Raw genomic sequence first — 15,670 nt, forward strand, 5'->3', positions numbered from 1 at the left:
TATTATATACATATATATGATGAAATATTTCTCTAGAACATTTTTATTGGAATGATTTAACACGCGCTTGATTTGTTTGATGTCGCCTCCTAGCTGCAAAATTTTTTTATTTTCGATATTCTTAATTAAAGGGAGTTGGCAGCGCCGTAACGTAGCCACGTAGGCGCGTCAACGACGCCATATTGATTTTTCACAAAATTGATCACTAATACGCAATATGCGAAAAAATATATATTTTAACAATACAATACCAATGTTTTCCACTTGAAATAAGAGAACTACCAAGTTAAATCAACTTTATGCAAATTTTGCACGTCACATCCACGCCCCCAAGTGTTTTTTCTTTTATTCCGACACTTCGCTTTACGTATATTGATGAAATTTTTGCAACAATGCCTACCAAATATCAATTCAATTCAATTCAATTGTTCGTCAGCAATATTTGCTCATTTTTAATGTCGACGAGTTTTGTAAATTTATTGCGTCTTAAGTTATATGCGAAAGTGAAAGTCCGTGCCTCAACGAAAATAACATCGACCAAACTCACCCAAAAGCAACAATAGAATGAAAACTGAATGGAAAAATTTTATTCGACACACCTTGCTTGAGAAACTATCGATATTTTTCGATTATCGTGGAAATACGATAGTACATAAATGTACACAACACGATTAAGAATAAAATTGTAATGGCCTATTTAATACAAGGTACAAATAAAATTCTTTATTCATTTTAATACTGCTACATCAATACAACCTTGTTAATTGTAAGTAGGGATGTCGTAATTACTATCGATGCTTGCTTTCTTTGTACACTATCGATATTTGTTGTACTGTCACACTTAATAGGCAGCTGTTCAAAACAAACGTGCACGGCTAAGTTTTTTTAAATCGTATTCAAGCTAAAGAGGTTTTTACAAAGTTGATAGTATGAGCGACAATGAAAGTGAAGGTCCCACCAAGCAAAATACAGACCCTGTAGACAATGCGTGGTCATTGAAAATACCCACATTCAAGCCCGAAGATAATCCACATGGTCTGGTCGAAGAGAGCTCCTTTGCTACGCTCTTTCCCAAATATCGTGAGAAATATTTAAAGGAAGTTTGGCCCCTAGTGCAACAATGTGTAGCAGAGCATCATTTAAAGGCAGAACTGGATTTGATAGAAGGCAGTATGGTGGTAAAGACAACACGCAAAACATGGGACCCATATATCATCATAAAATCTCGCGACATGATTAAACTGATGGCACGCAGTGTACCGTTCGAGCAAGCAAAACGTGTCCTGCAAGACGACACCGGGTGCGACATCATTAAAATCGGCAATCTGGTGCACAAAAAGGAGAAATTCGTGAAACGGCGGCAGCGTCTGATTGGCCCCAATGGTGCCACCCTCAAGTCTATTGAGCTGCTCACCGATTGCTATGTTCTGGTCCAAGGCAACACAGTATCAGCTCTCGGCCCGTATAAGGGACTGCAGCAGGTACGCGACATTGTACTGGAGACCATGAACAATGTGCATCCTATTTACAATATCAAAGCTCTGATGATCAAGCGCGAGCTTATGAAGGATCCCAAACTGGCCAACGAGGATTGGTCACGCTTTTTGCCCAAGTTCAAGAACAAGAATATCAGCAAACGCAAACAGCCCAAGAATAAGAAGCCCAAAAAGGAATACACCCCATTCCCGCCACAACAGCCAGAGAGCAAAATCGACAAGCAGCTGGCTACAGGAGAATATTTCCTCAACAAGGAGCAGAAGCAGGCCAAGAGACAACAGGAACGCACTGCTAAACAGGTGGAAGCAGCCAAGAAACAGGACGAGCGCCGCAACAAGGACTTTGTGCCGCCTACAGAAGATACGATTGGTTCAAGTCGCAAGCGTCCTGCAGAGGACAATAAGGTCGATGTGCAGGCCTTGAAAGCCAAGCTAATGAAAGCTAATAAAAACAAGAGAAGTTGATCTACAAATACGGTCTTAAATTAGTTTCTTAACTTAAACCATTTTTATAAAAACAATAAAACTTCCGCTAAACTAGTAGACCACCATGGTCACCTTTCTTTGTCAGAATCATCTATATATATATAAAAAATTTTATATGTATTTGTTTATAGGTAATAGATAGATACAAAATGTACAAGTTGAATGAAATGGCCAGCCTTAATAAACTTTAAACATATGATAGTATAGCTAATAACACTTATCTAAAAATATGATCATTAATACGGTTTGCTGTTTTTGCGATGATCGTTATTATTGTGCAATCAAATAAAGAATATTTTAACGATTATATGAAATAAGTATATAAATGTGTCTCATTAAATATATATTCCACCATTTCATCCTACCAGCTGTGTATTTACTTTTAACGTACTTATATTTACAACAAATTAAATTTGCTAGGTGGCAACGCTGGCGCTCTCACTCTCTGAGTGGCATCGGTCACTGTTTCGCTCTCGGCACGACGACTGACACTTTGAGGCTTAGCTCTTGTGGCTCTGGCTAACGGAGCTAGAGCTAGCCGTGTTGAGTTAGCCAAGTTAGTACCTTGATTTTGGTCTGGCCTGACGTACTAAACGCGGCCACAGCGGACAACGCGTGTGCTTTATAAAAAACTATAATTACGGCGACAATACGGCTATAGTTTATTTCATTTATATTCCATATAATTTGCAAACAAGGAGTGTGAAAATAATTAAATCAGTTATTAAAGTACGCATACAGTTGCGTATGCATAAGCCAAAAGATTTGGTTACTAAAAAAGTGCTGTAAAAATTGAGAAGAACGAACGAAAGTGGAAAGCCAAAATAGAAGGAAGGCGGACGAGAATACAAAAGCACAACAAGTAAACGGCAGGTAAAAAAAAGAAAACAAAAAAGTTGTGACGAGCTGCTCTCTTAAGCTGAGATTGGGAGTGTGGAGGGAGGGAGATAGATGTCAAGTGTGAAAGAAAGAAATTAGATAAAAACGCAAGCCCAATTACAGTTAGTTTTTATGTGTGTGTTTTTTTTAATGAAAATAATAAGCCAGCGTTAATGTCTGTGAAGTGTTTAATGGATCCAATGCGTTAAGCATGCCCTGCCTAACACAATCGAATATTTGAAAAAACCAGTTGTAAAATATTTGTATCGAATGTGACAACAAAAATTTGAAATTCGTGCTAATTAGCTAAAGAATGTGCCAATATAAGAATGAGAGAGGGAAGATGTGTTAGGTTTGAATGTAAATGTGTTTGCGCGTGTATTAGTTATTGATAAATGTTAACAAGGCAGTTGTATGTGTGTGTGTATTTACAGGTGCGAGATATGCACACATATACTTGCACAGACTTAAATAAAAACAAATTTGCATATCAAATACCTTTAAATGCTGTCAATTAGTTTAATAGGCAATCAATTGTATAAACGATAACGAATAGTATATATAAAATTGAAAAATGTAAAAATAAAAACTTTTCCTTTTTCATGAAAAAAACAAACGAAAATAAAAATAAAAAATGTAAGCAAAATACATTCTTCACATACTGCATTTAATAAATATTACCATATCTGCATATCAGATGATCAAAAAAAGCGGTCAATTAGAATATAAAAACACACATACATACATATATAGAGGCAAAACAGATATCGCAGGTCGCTATGAATCAGTGAATGAATTGAACAAAAGCATTGAAAATCAATATGTGAAACCTGCCGCCGCTCCCAGTTTGTGTGCATACCTACCTTTGGCATTATTGCCTATGCTATGTACAATATCAACACACACACAAACATACACTAAGGTATTTGTATTTTTACATATGTGTACCTAACAGTAAGCACCCGCCTGTGTGAGTGCCTGTGGAAAAAAATCATAAAAAAATATCAACAGAGCAAGAGAAAAACAGGTGGAAAAGAAAGCTAAAAAATGCGGTCGTCAAAAAGTAAAGTTGCAGCAGACGCAGCGGGGACAAATCCGAGTTACCTTTTTGAAGCGCACACAAACAAACAGACAAACACACACACTCACACATACACACTCAGACAGAATTCAAGTAGGAGAGCAGAGTCTCACTCTCAGCGCACCTGGCAAGCGGCAGTCACGCATGCGCATGTGTGTGAACGGGATGGCCATAGTGTACTTGCTTGGGGTGTCGGTGTCGATGTCTCCCCATTTGTAACTGAGCCGAGAGTCTCACTTGTTCACAAGCTGGTTTTTCACAGGGGCACAACAACAAAAACAACAATAAACAACAATAACAACAATAACTAAAGCAAGCACACTTAGCAATAACAAAAACGTTTGTTGTTTTGCCATTTGTCTGCGCCATTGGAATGTTTTTTAGATAAACAAAAAAAAACTGAGAAATACTGAAAAATAATATATAAGTCGGGCAACGCTTATCTGTACTATTACTCACGCACTGGAGGGGGCTGCAGCTTAAGCCATTCACATGCACATGTACATACTCACACTCACGCACACAGAGGCAAATATGTACATATAGTGTGTATATATTTTTATTTTAAAATTTTAATTCCAACGACTAGGTAACTAAGACGAATGACTTTCCTACTATCAAAATTGTTGCTTATCATGACTTAATTAATTATCTGTACTTAATGAATGGCTGCCTAGCCGGCCGGTCGACCGTTACGATATTACTGTGCTTTTACGACGCTGACGCCACACAGCACAGAAACTATGATTATTAATATACATGTAGGGCCAGTGTGCTTCATTATGCTCTGGACACTTTTGTTAGTTAGGTGTGATAATATTTTATGACCTCCATTCGTCAACGTTGTCTTTGCTCTAAGCATAACTTGTGCTGTAAATCTGTCAACCAAACTAAAAACAATAACAAAAACAAAATAAATACCTTGCCGATGATGCAATTTGACATGCGAGAATATAAATAAGCCAAGTATGACATTCGGTACATAATATAGTTTGGCTCTAACATTCAAATTATAAATTCCCACACACACACTCACGTCCATGTGTGCATATTTGTATATGTGATCGCCTGTTACTGGGCATCCGGCGCAGTCGCCGTCGGCACACGCCTAAGTAGTTGCCGTCACTTAAGTCGAGGGAGCGGCTGTTTGCCAATGTATATATCTGTGTGTATGTGCATGCCAGAGAGCGGTCTGTGTTGTGCTCTTTGCGATTTGCCAAACTGTTGAGAGCGACAGAGAAAGAGAGGGAGAGAGTGAGCGGAAAGGCGGCCAGAGGCCACATAGACAAACAGGTAGATTCTATTCAACTGACAAACTGACAGCTGGGCTCAGCTTCGGACTGGGGGAAAGATGAGACGGAGGAGCGCGATTTTCGAATTCCAAAGCTGCGCGACTGCGAACAAATGTTAAAGTTTGAGAATAACTATACGCTGTTCACATACTACTGCAGGAGTAGTTCGGTTTCGCACGTAAATTGTTTTAGAACTGCATAGTATAATTACGAAAAAGTTCGCCATTTATGTTAGAAATGTCATCAATCATTTATTAAAATCAAGCCACATTCTTTTCTGTTGCTTTCGTCGGCAACAATCGACGTCTTAACAACCACAGTTTAGGGGGCACGACCTTTGTGTTTACATGAATGCAAATATTCAAGCAGACTCTGTGATCGACTTGAATGTTTATCAGAGTATTGCGCAGTCGCTTACACCTGTTTTAACATTTTTACTTGTTGCGTTTGCGCTTTGAGTTAAGCATGGAATGTGGCCTGAGTCAGAGCCGCAACCACTGCGCAATATTTAAAGCCACAAAATAAGCTAGTTGGCTGCCTGACTGGGTAATGTGGATGCTTATAGTAAATTCCGACATTTTCACTTTCAGCAAGCGAGTCCGGAAAAACATTCACAATTACTATTGCCAACATGGTCAATCATCATTCAAATGGTGGCGGCAGCGCCGGCAATAGCAGCGGAGGCGCCCATGGCGGTGCTGGCGGCGATTACTCCGGCGATGATCGTAGCGGTGGCGAGGAACGGGAGCGCCTGGATGGCATGGATTTACATGATAAGCCCACATATCTCCTCGAACATCTGGCCACATTCACCGTGAACAAGGAGTCGGGCATTGTGTATCCAGCGGATGGCATGCGTCGTCTGCTGCAGCTGGAGAAGACAACAGGCATTTGGTCGCAGAAGATGCAGCTCTGCTTGGACTATCAATGGGTGCTCATTATGGATTACGAGACGGGGGTAGGTATATGGAATTTGCAGGCAAAGACGATTATTAATAAATGTCCTATTGCAGAACATAATCGAGCGATTTCCTGCCTCGCTGGTGCAGGAGCCCACAGCCTTCACATCTAACGATGCCATGGAGCTTTACAACAATATACTGGTCTTTATTGTGTCGGGCGGCGGCGGTTCACGGTCCGAAATGCACATATTTCAGGTGAGTCATTCATAGAAGCCTTAGTATGTCGCAGAGGCTAATTGAATTTTCTTTTTATCCAACAGTCACAAAGCGTTTCTGCTGTTCATCTAGTGGAGGATCTAAAGCAATTGCGCAGCGGGAAAATGATCACACAACAGCGTGGTGCGACGCCCACACAGCATACGAGCGGCGCCTCGAGCTCCGGCATGGCCGGCATGATGATGAGCAAAACATCCTCCTCCTCATCGCACAGCCGCGTGGAGCAGCATCATCAGCGTGATCAACGAGATCGGGAGCGTGGCAGAGATCGGGAAAGGGAAAGGGAAAGGGAGCGGGAATTGCAAGTGCAGCATCATATGCATCAGCGCAGCAGCGTGGATCAGTATGGCATGCGCGGCTCTGGAGCAGGCGCTGTCACCGATGTGGACATTGGCCACAATGGCGAAACAGATTCGGAACATGGCGGCGTCAATGATCGCGACGAGACAAGCTCCACGTCCAGCGAGAAATATGAACGGGATGTGGCTGTGCTGAATCATTGCTTCGATGACATCGAGAAGTTCATTGCACGACTGCAGCATGCGGCAGCTGCCTCCAGGGAGCTGGAGCGACGTCGTCGCAATCGCAAGTCAAAGAAACGTGATCCTGGCGAGGGTCTTCTCACGTTGCGCACGCGGCCGCCACACGAAAAGGAGTTCGTGGATATTTTTGCAAAGTTTAAGCTTTCGTTCAATTTGCTGGCCAAGTTGAAGGCGCACATCCACGATCCCAATGCGCCGGAGCTGGTCCATTTTCTATTCACACCACTGGCTCTCATCGTGGAGGCATCCAGCGACACCTACTACGAGTCGCAATTGCCATCGCGCGTGATCAATCCTTTGCTCACCCGCGAGGCCATCAATTTGCTAATCAACTGCGTCACCAGCAAGGAGACCGAGCTGTGGCGCTCACTGGGCGATGCCTGGGTCATACCACGCGATCAGTGGAAGGAGGACGTTGGCTCCTATCATCCGGTCTTCCTCGATGGCTGGTCACCCGATTATTTAGTCATTGATGAACTGGAGGCCACATCGCCTACGCACGTCAGCAAGCGTCGTCTCGATGTGCAGCCCGGTCCGGGCAGTCACTTGTCAGGTCTGAATGGGCGTGTCGCTGCCGGTGGCTACGATGACTACGACACGAATGGCATTGGCATTTCACTCAGCGAGAAGTACACCATACACCATGGCAACGATCGGGACCGTGAACGAGAACGAGATCGAGATCGATCCGGTGCAATAAGTGCCTCCGATTTCAATGCACGCAGCGAGCTCTCCTTTGACTCCATTGAGCGAGGCAGCGGCGGTGGTGGTGGTGTAGTTCCCCCCAGTGGTGCTGGTCATGGCCCCAGTGCTGGACCCACACTCAGCGCTATTACAGCGGGTCTACAGAATTTACACACACGCGACTCCCGCAACGTGAACAGCTCTGGCGGCAACTATGGAGCGAGCGGCGTTGGTGGTGGTGTCTCCGAGATATCCGCTGTCACAGCTCGTGGTGTTTCCAATGCAAATGTTAGCGAGGATCAGCTGTTGGAAGCGTGGCTAGAGGATCTTCAGTCATCTGGCGCTAAAATTGTTCTGGTCACCTACCCACGCACCGCCAACAATGACAAAGAGCTAAGCGTGATGCGCGGTGAATACTTGGAGGTGGGTTTACGATCTATAAACGAAAGTGAAGTATCCATGTAGAACGGCTGGCTCTATTAAACAAACATGTTCCAGCGTCGAACAGACTGCTTCTAAATTGATACAGTCAGATACTCGTTTTGAGTAATTTAAGGAAGGTCCACTTCAACTAAATAACCTATCTATAGAGATATAGAGATATCGCTTCCAAATTCCGCATTTAGTTTACTACAAACTTGGTTAAGCTCTTGTCCAACTCTTTCGACGCGTCAAATTCCTTATTTCTACTTTAATTTACTTAAATGGCGTGCTTTCATTTCTAGATACTGGATGACACCCGTAAGTGGTGGAAGGCGCGCAATATGCGCGGGCAGGTGGCCCATGTGCCGCACACGATTGTCACGCCCTTCAATTACGGCGATGGGGACGGCGGCAACGGTCAGTTCTATGGCCAACAGCAGTCGGTGGCAGCGAATAAGTCACGTCACATGTCGCCTGGCAATGTGGTAAGTCAGATCTCAATATCCACATGCAGACCCGTTACTTAACAGTTTCTTTTACTATTGTGCAGGACAATTCGATCATGGATCAACGTTCTCCGGATGCCACGGATATGATGCGTAGCAAGCACCTGGGCAAGAAGGGCGAATTCCGTTACTTTTAAGAAAACGGCTTTCATAATCTAATCCAATATGAACAAGTAGTTGACCTTGACCTGCGAACAGAATTTGAAGGGAATAAACCCCACTTAAAAGTCTAGTTTGTAGCTCTGTTTCGATTTGTATATGTGTGTTTTATTCTAAAAATGGAAACTCGAAACTAACCGTAAGACTAACTGTAAGTTGTACTTCATCGAAGTTTAGCCAAACACACAAACACACACACATACACACACTCAGCATCACAGTAGAGTACATACCATATGGTATATATATTGTTTATAAAGAGAGTGGGACTGGCGACGAAAGCAATCAATTGTTTAATAAAGCCTGGTCCTTGCAATAACTAAAGGAACCTAAATAAATAAAAAGTTGATTTAATCGTTTATCGATAATTCAAATGTTTTGTGTTATACGTTATGTTAATTTATAGCTAGTTTATAGCCTAAAAAAGCTAAATGTTTACGAATATAAGATGTTCACTAAAACTAGTTTTTAGCTGTAAAGGGCTAAAACACATATTTATAGCTACACATGCAATGCAGCCAAATGGCTAAAGGAAACTCTACTAGCAAAAAATCATAATATATATTTAGAGAATAATAATGTATTGCAGTTGTCAGAGATATTTGGGTTTAATTTTCAGTGGATGTTCAGGAATTTCAAGAAAGTTATAATGCTGTCCATGGCTGTCTATGAATGAGTTCGATTTATTTAATAAACTTGCTAGACTACAGGTAGTTAATTAACTGGTGTACAAGAAAAAAATGTCAACGATTGCAACTAGCGAGATTTCAAAATCCGTAATTCCTCTTTAGATAATGGACAATTTCTCCACACGCGACAGCAATGGGGAATCCGAGTGATATTCCAAGCTCCTAACGGAAAAGTCGCCCAGTTCATTGGTGAAGCACTTGAGCGTAGATATGGAAAATGGACGTAACGGGAAATTGTAATAGGTAAAATATTGTCCATTGACGGCAATGAGGAACGAGCGATCGCCAATGCCGAAGGCGATTTTGAAGAGTTTGCCACGCACAAACGGAAATTCTCCTTCAGTTTCCTCGTCATCAAGAGCATAGCTATTGGATAGATAAGAGAAGCGTTAGATATTGCACAGGGGGGTAACGATAAGTGCCCACCTGTTGTCATCGCGTTGATAAGAGCGCGAGACGGTCGTCTTATCGAAGTTCACATGAAATTTGAGCACCATGCGACCCGTATCGTTGCACTGGAAACAAATGGAAAACTCCGTTGTGGGCGGACCCTTGGCAATACATTCCATGGCCACAACGGTGCCCGTCTCATAGCGCCTTGGCACATCGCTCTGAAAGGCCACACGATCCACGCACATCAAGCTGCGAGGAAACACCAGAGGGAATAGCATGCGATGGTGGAACTGTGTGATCTTCTCAAAATCTCCATAGGCGCGCACATAGTTGATTTGCTTCGGAAATTTGAGGAACTCAAACGAACCATATAGCTGATCATTCACATAGATCTCGAAGCAGCGTTGAAGGACGGCCACGCGAAAGGTGAAGCATTGACCCGGGACCAGCGGATTTTTGGGTCCATCACATTTCCAATTCTTGGATATCTCCTCCTGCTGCCAGCCCTCACCTGGCTGGAACATGCTGCGTATGATCTGACCTTCACGAAAATTGGCTTCGATTTTCAGAAAAACCGTTTCGCTCTCATTCTGAGCATTCACATTGTCCGTCAAATCCAACGAGATTCTACAAAGATTTGCATTTACTGCGTCGATAATGATGAGTATAAAAATATTTGTTGCCTACTTATTGGGATGTGGCTTGACTTTGCCGCTAAGGATGAGCACATGACCAAAGGGCACCTCCGTCAACACTTTTGCCTTCCAGATGTTCATTTCGATTCGACTGCTACAATGCAACTGATTCGTTGATTCGTTCCTTCACTCAGCTCGCAGACATTTTGTGCTTTGTATTTTTGTTTTATATGATGTTATATGCTAATAGATTTGCCATTCATTGGCTTTCTACATTTATTATGATTATGTAAAGCGAAATGAAGAATTACCTGCAGCCGCATGCAAACTTGACATGGACACATGGTAAGGTTAACCCGTCATCGAAGGACCCTCGACCCTTCCACAGTGCTGGCTATAGGCCTATAGGCCGGAGCGTACCCGCTCTTGACTGCACTGAACTGAACCTTGTGCCTTTATTTATTTGATTCAATCCTTGCCTTTGTAACCCATAACTGTCATCCTGAAGCGCTTTTCACGGTTGTTGGCCTTACGCTCCGCCAACGCTAACGCCAACGCCAACGACCCCCGCCTCCTATCCAAATTGGTAGCCAGTTACCTGGGCTATTGTTGTTGCGTGTCTTTCAGCGAAATAAAACAAGGCAACAATTGATTCCCTGTCTAAAGTTTTTGCATTTACTAGCTAGCAACACGGCCCTAAGCTCGGGGCCACTCATCATCGTCATCATCATCAACAGCCTTCTTAAGCTCTTTTTGGACAGGGAATTCGTTTTCGTTTCTTTTGACGTTTCTTGGCACCCACGCCTCCTAGACGCCAATGACATCGAAGTTGCTCGACTCGAATCTGGTACGGGTAGTCGCTTATATATATAGATATGGCACGTCCTCGTCTGTCGTTTGCACCTGATCAGCTGGTAAATGCGTTTCAACAAGGCTCTACCAAAATAATTATTTAATTATGGCTCTGTTTAGCTATTAATAAGCAAATAGTAATCATAAATTCAACCATCAAGTTGTTTATAGTTCATTGAACCCTCCCCCTGGCTGACCTTGGCAAACCGTTTGGCCTGAGCCTAACCTCCAAAAAAAAAAGGGCTGGCTCTACTAGCAGAATACAGCTAATGAAGTAATCGTGTCGATTTCAACTTTAATTTCCGGTTGTCACTCGAGCTGATAACTCGAGCAAGGTTCTGTGTACGTTGCACAATTATCAGTTTCCATTTCACTCCAATATACATATACATATATGTATGCGGCAAGCCACGTCGTCGAACATGCACTAGCTTAGGGGCCCCGAGATTCCCTGCCTCGTTATCGTCAATACAACCCAAATAAATCTTACAACCGTACCTCAGGCATGTCGAATGACTTTAAAGCAGCCAGCGACACGTCTACAAAAAAATCAGATTTTACACTCGCCCGATTGAACGGGCGCTGTTAGGGGTTAGGGCTATGGCTAGGGGCGTATATTGTGCAAAGCAATACTGGTAATAGCTTTATGGCCTATGCTATGGCCGTCCATAAAAGTGTTCATTAAAACAGTAGCGCAACTCGATCGTCAATGTATATATATATATATGAATGTGTATATATATATCAGTTATTGCTAGGGTATCGAAAGAGAGTAATAAGTGTTCTCCTACTCTCTTTCCGTCTTTCTGATTATACACGGCAGCACAATCAGTTTAATGTTCAGATTAGGAGCTGACTGGCTTGCATATATCGCGTATCGGTGTCATTATCAATGGAAGAGAGAGAGTGAGAGAGCCTAGGCTTGTGTGCAACTTGTATGTGATTGATTGTGGAGGTAACGGGTCGCTTATCTCTGGCAACGATTCTTCGGTCTGTTACCCAGCCTCGATCCTCGATCGATTTTTGATTTGGCAGTTGATGACGTTGACAAAAAGCCAAAAGCGATTTGGTCTTAACTATTTAAATTTGTTAGTTACGTTCTTTTAAAAACACACGCACACACACACAGACACAGACACAGAGACACCTGGCCAGGTGGCTGGAGGTGGCCCACCACGTGGCGTTTTATTGGGCGTGAAAATAACTTAAGCCAAACGAACAAACTTTTTGCAATGCTTTTCGAACAGTTTGCATTCCCTTGGCCCAAGTAATTCGCAGCCCTCCAGATAGCATTGAAATGAACACACCGCACAGTCTGATAACCCAAATGTCCACAAATTGAACCTGATCGTAACTCCTCCAACGATCGCACCTGGGAAGCGCGTGGCACTATGCACTTGTCGCGTATCGAAACGTAACTGAAACGTTGGATTTGTCGATGAAATTTAAAACGTCAACGCTGCTTGGCGGGCCACGAAGTTGTCGATCGCGCACACCGAGCGAGGGCTCCCTGGCTGATATGAATTGCAAGAGCTGGAGCACACATACAAACACAAACACACACATGTATACCTGTGTAGATGGAAGGAGGTGGAGTTCTCTGTGTGTGCGTGTAGCCAAGTCAGAAAGCAAATAAATATGAAATATTGAACGCATAAATGTGGGGCAAAAGTGGGTAATTTTTTATTTTATATTTTTTTGTAGATAGCAATACGACAGAGCCTACAGGTGTGCGGGCGCTACCTGCGTGTGCGTGTGTGTTGTGAGTATTGGCTATTAAGTTAACGATACCCAGCTGGAAATGCAGTCCTCGATCATCAATTGTTCATTATCGTTGCCATGCCAGCGTGATATGCTCCCTGACATGTCAGCGAAGCTGTCATGTAGCTGAGAATATAATTTTCATAGATATGCTAAATAAATATATGCTCTCGCTAAAAATTCTAAAATACAATTTTTTGGGCACATGACGATGAACTCAGAACTTAATAAAAATTAGACTTAATATTTTCCCTATATTCTATATTTATCTTTATTTTATATTTTATATTTATATTTATTTTATCTTTTTTCATCTTAAGTTAAAAAATCAAATTTTTTATTTCCATATTTGAAATTTCTATGATCCTCACTACCTTTAAAGTGTAAATGTGTACAACCAGCCCCGTATAGATAGCTCTTAAGGCCTTAGGGTAAAAATTGCATAGCAAATATTTCTAACAATAAAAAAGTTCCACTCTTTAGCGATAAGTCCTGAAAGCCACTCGCTGACAACATAGCAGACATGTCTGACGTGTCCGACGTACAAGCATAGCAAACTTGTACAGACTTCAGCGTGAAGCTTATGACAATGTCACTTGGACCCAATCAAATTAAGGTGCTCAAAAACCAATTGACGCATTTTCCATAGGGCCTAGATGCTCTTGTCTGCTCTTGACGTAGGAAAATGAAATGGATATGTCGTTAACGACATGTTTGAACTGTTTTGTATGTCGCATGTATGCATGACAATTTGTCTCAATAGATTTCGAGCCGGGAGAGCTCGTCTTATCAGCAGACGCAGGTATACCCGAGTAACTGTGCGGGTGTGTGTGTGTATGTGTGCTGCTTCATAACACAAATGACTTCAGCTCAAATTGTTGTTTGCTATTTGCTCGACACACATATGACGGCAACGAGGCAGCAAGTATTGAAGACACGTTTGCATTGGTATATATTAGATACGAGTGTTCTCTTCTTTTCAGTGGCTTTATCAACGAACATGTCATGTTTTTTTCTTTTTTTGTATGTCGAGAAAAACCTCATAATTTTCTTTGATGTTTGCAAGAGCCGTGGTGTCATTAATTGATTTATACTAACATTGATTGCCATAGACTGTCCCTTCGTTGTCTGCCCAACTGTCTATCTATCGGTCGATCCGTCCGTCTGTCTGTCTCTCTGTCCCTTGACACTGGAAATCGATCTTGATCGATCTGTGATCGATTGCATTGGGTCATGCAGCAGTTGCAACACTACATAATTGCCAACCAATTTAGAATACAATTTGGTAATGTGTTTGCTCTTCTCTTGAGTTGTTCTTGTTGTTGGCATCTTGTTAGCATCTTGCTTTGAGATACCGACAAACATGTTCCACAACAATTAGTAAATTGGGATACATTTTAGTTAGTTCTGACAGGACTGCCAAGTTTTGGTTAGATCTTGTGTGGTGCTTTCCCATTGGATACACCTGGCTTGGCTGCGTTGGGTGTTTATTCGTTTTGGGTTCTTGTTGACAGTGGGGAAAAAGCATACAACTCTCATTTTGTCATGTGTGTACATTTGGTGTCTATTTATTCAGCTTGTGAATTGAACTTTTTTCCGTTGCTCGAGCGACACGTCTTGCCTTGACTTGTAGAATTCCATGAAATTGTCATTTGTGACGACTTTCGCCAGTTGCTGAGTTGTTTTTATTGCTGGCCCCCAGCACATTATGCATGATCAGCTCGTATTTGCTTCCTCCTCAGCGTCATCCTCGTCCGCCTTTTTTTGACCTGCCAGCGCCTGTTTCCCTGCTTTTGTGCTGGTCTCTTGTTTATTGAGGCTCTCCAGCTCATTTTTATAATTACTTAAAGCACGCTGCAACAGCTTTTCGACTGGCGAATACGTAGAACGTGAGCGTAAACGAGCCTTTGCTATTTCTAATGACTGTAAGCAATACAAAAATTTAATATAAGTTTACATATATAGATTTAATGTATTAAAAGTCTAACCACCTTTAGGGTATTTGCATTTCGCTGTAACGCTTCTTCGTAGGATAATATTTTTGGTGCCTGTGTAGCTGTTGCTTTCTCTGCAAATTTCTCATTCTGACGCTCCAATTTTTGTTCCTCAGCTTGCCTGTAAGATACGATATTATTAATTTTAAAAAACCGTTAAAGCAAAAGCGACATCTGTCGGTAATGTAAATTGTTTATGTTGGACAACAGAGGCGCACAAACAGAAATAAAAGCGTATAAAATAAATTGAAAATAATTAAGTGGAAAATAAATATTTACAAAAATATATGAAAGAAAAATATATGATTATAAAAATGGCCGCAGAGTATGCTACACTTTTAATAATTATATTTTGTAATAGAGGCACACTGGACACCCGGCAATTTTTGTTGTTTTTGCATTGCAGATTCAACTTCACTTACACCTTTTCTAGTTGCTTATCAATTTCTGCCTCCAGGGCTTGATATTTTTCATTTATTTCCTTTATTAAATCCATTATAATCCTATGCGTGTATCCGAGCACTTAAAAAGTTGAAATGACGCTGAAAACAAAAGGTTGCTAGGCAACGTTACTTGACCAGTGTTGCCCAACTGTCAAAAAATATATAATATTTACAATT

The 15,670-nt window shown here is 41.9% G+C and overlaps 4 protein-coding genes across 4 annotated transcripts; 2 read left to right on the forward strand and 2 right to left on the reverse strand.

Moving 5' to 3' along the window:
- Window positions 1-822: 822 nt before the first annotated feature.
- LOC111599120 (KRR1 small subunit processome component homolog) lies at window positions 823-2,046 on the forward strand. Its single transcript, XM_023314681.2, has one exon. The coding sequence runs from the start codon at window positions 930-932 to the stop codon at window positions 1,959-1,961; it is 1,032 nt and encodes a 343-aa protein (XP_023170449.1). The 5' UTR covers window positions 823-929; the 3' UTR covers window positions 1,962-2,046.
- A 388-nt stretch (window positions 2,047-2,434) lies between these two features.
- Window positions 2,435-9,079, forward strand: LOC111599141 (epidermal growth factor receptor kinase substrate 8-like protein 1). Its single transcript, XM_023314704.2, has 6 exons — window positions 2,435-2,855; window positions 5,825-6,192; window positions 6,248-6,391; window positions 6,457-8,061; window positions 8,364-8,546; window positions 8,612-9,079. The coding sequence occupies exons 2-6, from the start codon at window positions 5,866-5,868 to the stop codon at window positions 8,702-8,704; spliced, it is 2,352 nt and encodes a 783-aa protein (XP_023170472.2). The 5' UTR covers window positions 2,435-2,855; window positions 5,825-5,865; the 3' UTR covers window positions 8,705-9,079.
- Window positions 9,080-9,391: 312 nt separating this feature from the next.
- On the reverse strand, window positions 9,392-11,273 carry LOC111599116. The gene is made up of 3 exons (XM_023314677.2): window positions 10,496-11,273; window positions 9,842-10,435; window positions 9,392-9,781 (listed from the first exon to the last, which is right to left on the reverse strand). The coding sequence occupies exons 1-3, from the start codon at window positions 10,582-10,584 to the stop codon at window positions 9,514-9,516; spliced, it is 951 nt and encodes a 316-aa protein (XP_023170445.1). The 5' UTR covers window positions 10,585-11,273; the 3' UTR covers window positions 9,392-9,513.
- Window positions 11,274-14,448: 3,175 nt separating this feature from the next.
- On the reverse strand, window positions 14,449-15,617 carry LOC111599193. Its single transcript, XM_023314781.2, has 3 exons — window positions 15,473-15,617; window positions 15,048-15,171; window positions 14,449-14,979 (listed from the first exon to the last, which is right to left on the reverse strand). The coding sequence occupies exons 1-3, from the start codon at window positions 15,544-15,546 to the stop codon at window positions 14,773-14,775; spliced, it is 405 nt and encodes a 134-aa protein (XP_023170549.2). The 5' UTR covers window positions 15,547-15,617; the 3' UTR covers window positions 14,449-14,772.
- Window positions 15,618-15,670: the final 53 nt, after the last annotated feature.

The sequence above is a fragment of the Drosophila hydei genome, unplaced genomic scaffold (genome assembly GCF_003285905.1).
Source record: "Drosophila hydei strain 15085-1641.00,03,60 unplaced genomic scaffold, DhydRS2 tig00008114-arrow-pilon, whole genome shotgun sequence".
NCBI lineage: Eukaryota > Metazoa > Arthropoda > Insecta > Diptera > Drosophilidae > Drosophila > Drosophila hydei.

Coding starts and splice junctions, on each gene's coding strand:
- LOC111599120 (XM_023314681.2), top strand. CDS start 930: ATGAGCGACAATGAAAGTGAAGGTCCCACCAAGCAAAATACAGACCCT.
- LOC111599141 (XM_023314704.2), top strand. CDS start 5,866: ATGGTCAATCATCATTCAAATGGTGGCGGCAGCGCCGGCAATAGCAGC. Junction 6,193..6,247: donor TTATGGATTACGAGACGGGG/GTAGGTATATGG, acceptor GTCCTATTGCAG/AACATAATCGAGCGATTTCC. Junction 8,062..8,363: donor TGCGCGGTGAATACTTGGAG/GTGGGTTTACGA, acceptor TTTCATTTCTAG/ATACTGGATGACACCCGTAA.
- LOC111599193 (XM_023314781.2), bottom strand. CDS start 15,546: ATGGATTTAATAAAGGAAATAAATGAAAAATATCAAGCCCTGGAGGCA. Junction 15,172..15,472: donor GATAAGCAACTAGAAAAGGT/GTAAGTGAAGTT, acceptor CGTATCTTACAG/GCAAGCTGAGGAACAAAAAT. Junction 14,980..15,047: donor GAAATGCAAATACCCTAAAG/GTGGTTAGACTT, acceptor TATTGCTTACAG/TCATTAGAAATAGCAAAGGC.
- LOC111599116 (XM_023314677.2), bottom strand. CDS start 10,584: ATGAACATCTGGAAGGCAAAAGTGTTGACGGAGGTGCCCTTTGGTCAT. Junction 10,436..10,495: donor GTCAAGCCACATCCCAATAA/GTAGGCAACAAA, acceptor AAATCTTTGTAG/AATCTCGTTGGATTTGACGG. Junction 9,782..9,841: donor TATCAACGCGATGACAACAG/GTGGGCACTTAT, acceptor TCTATCCAATAG/CTATGCTCTTGATGACGAGG.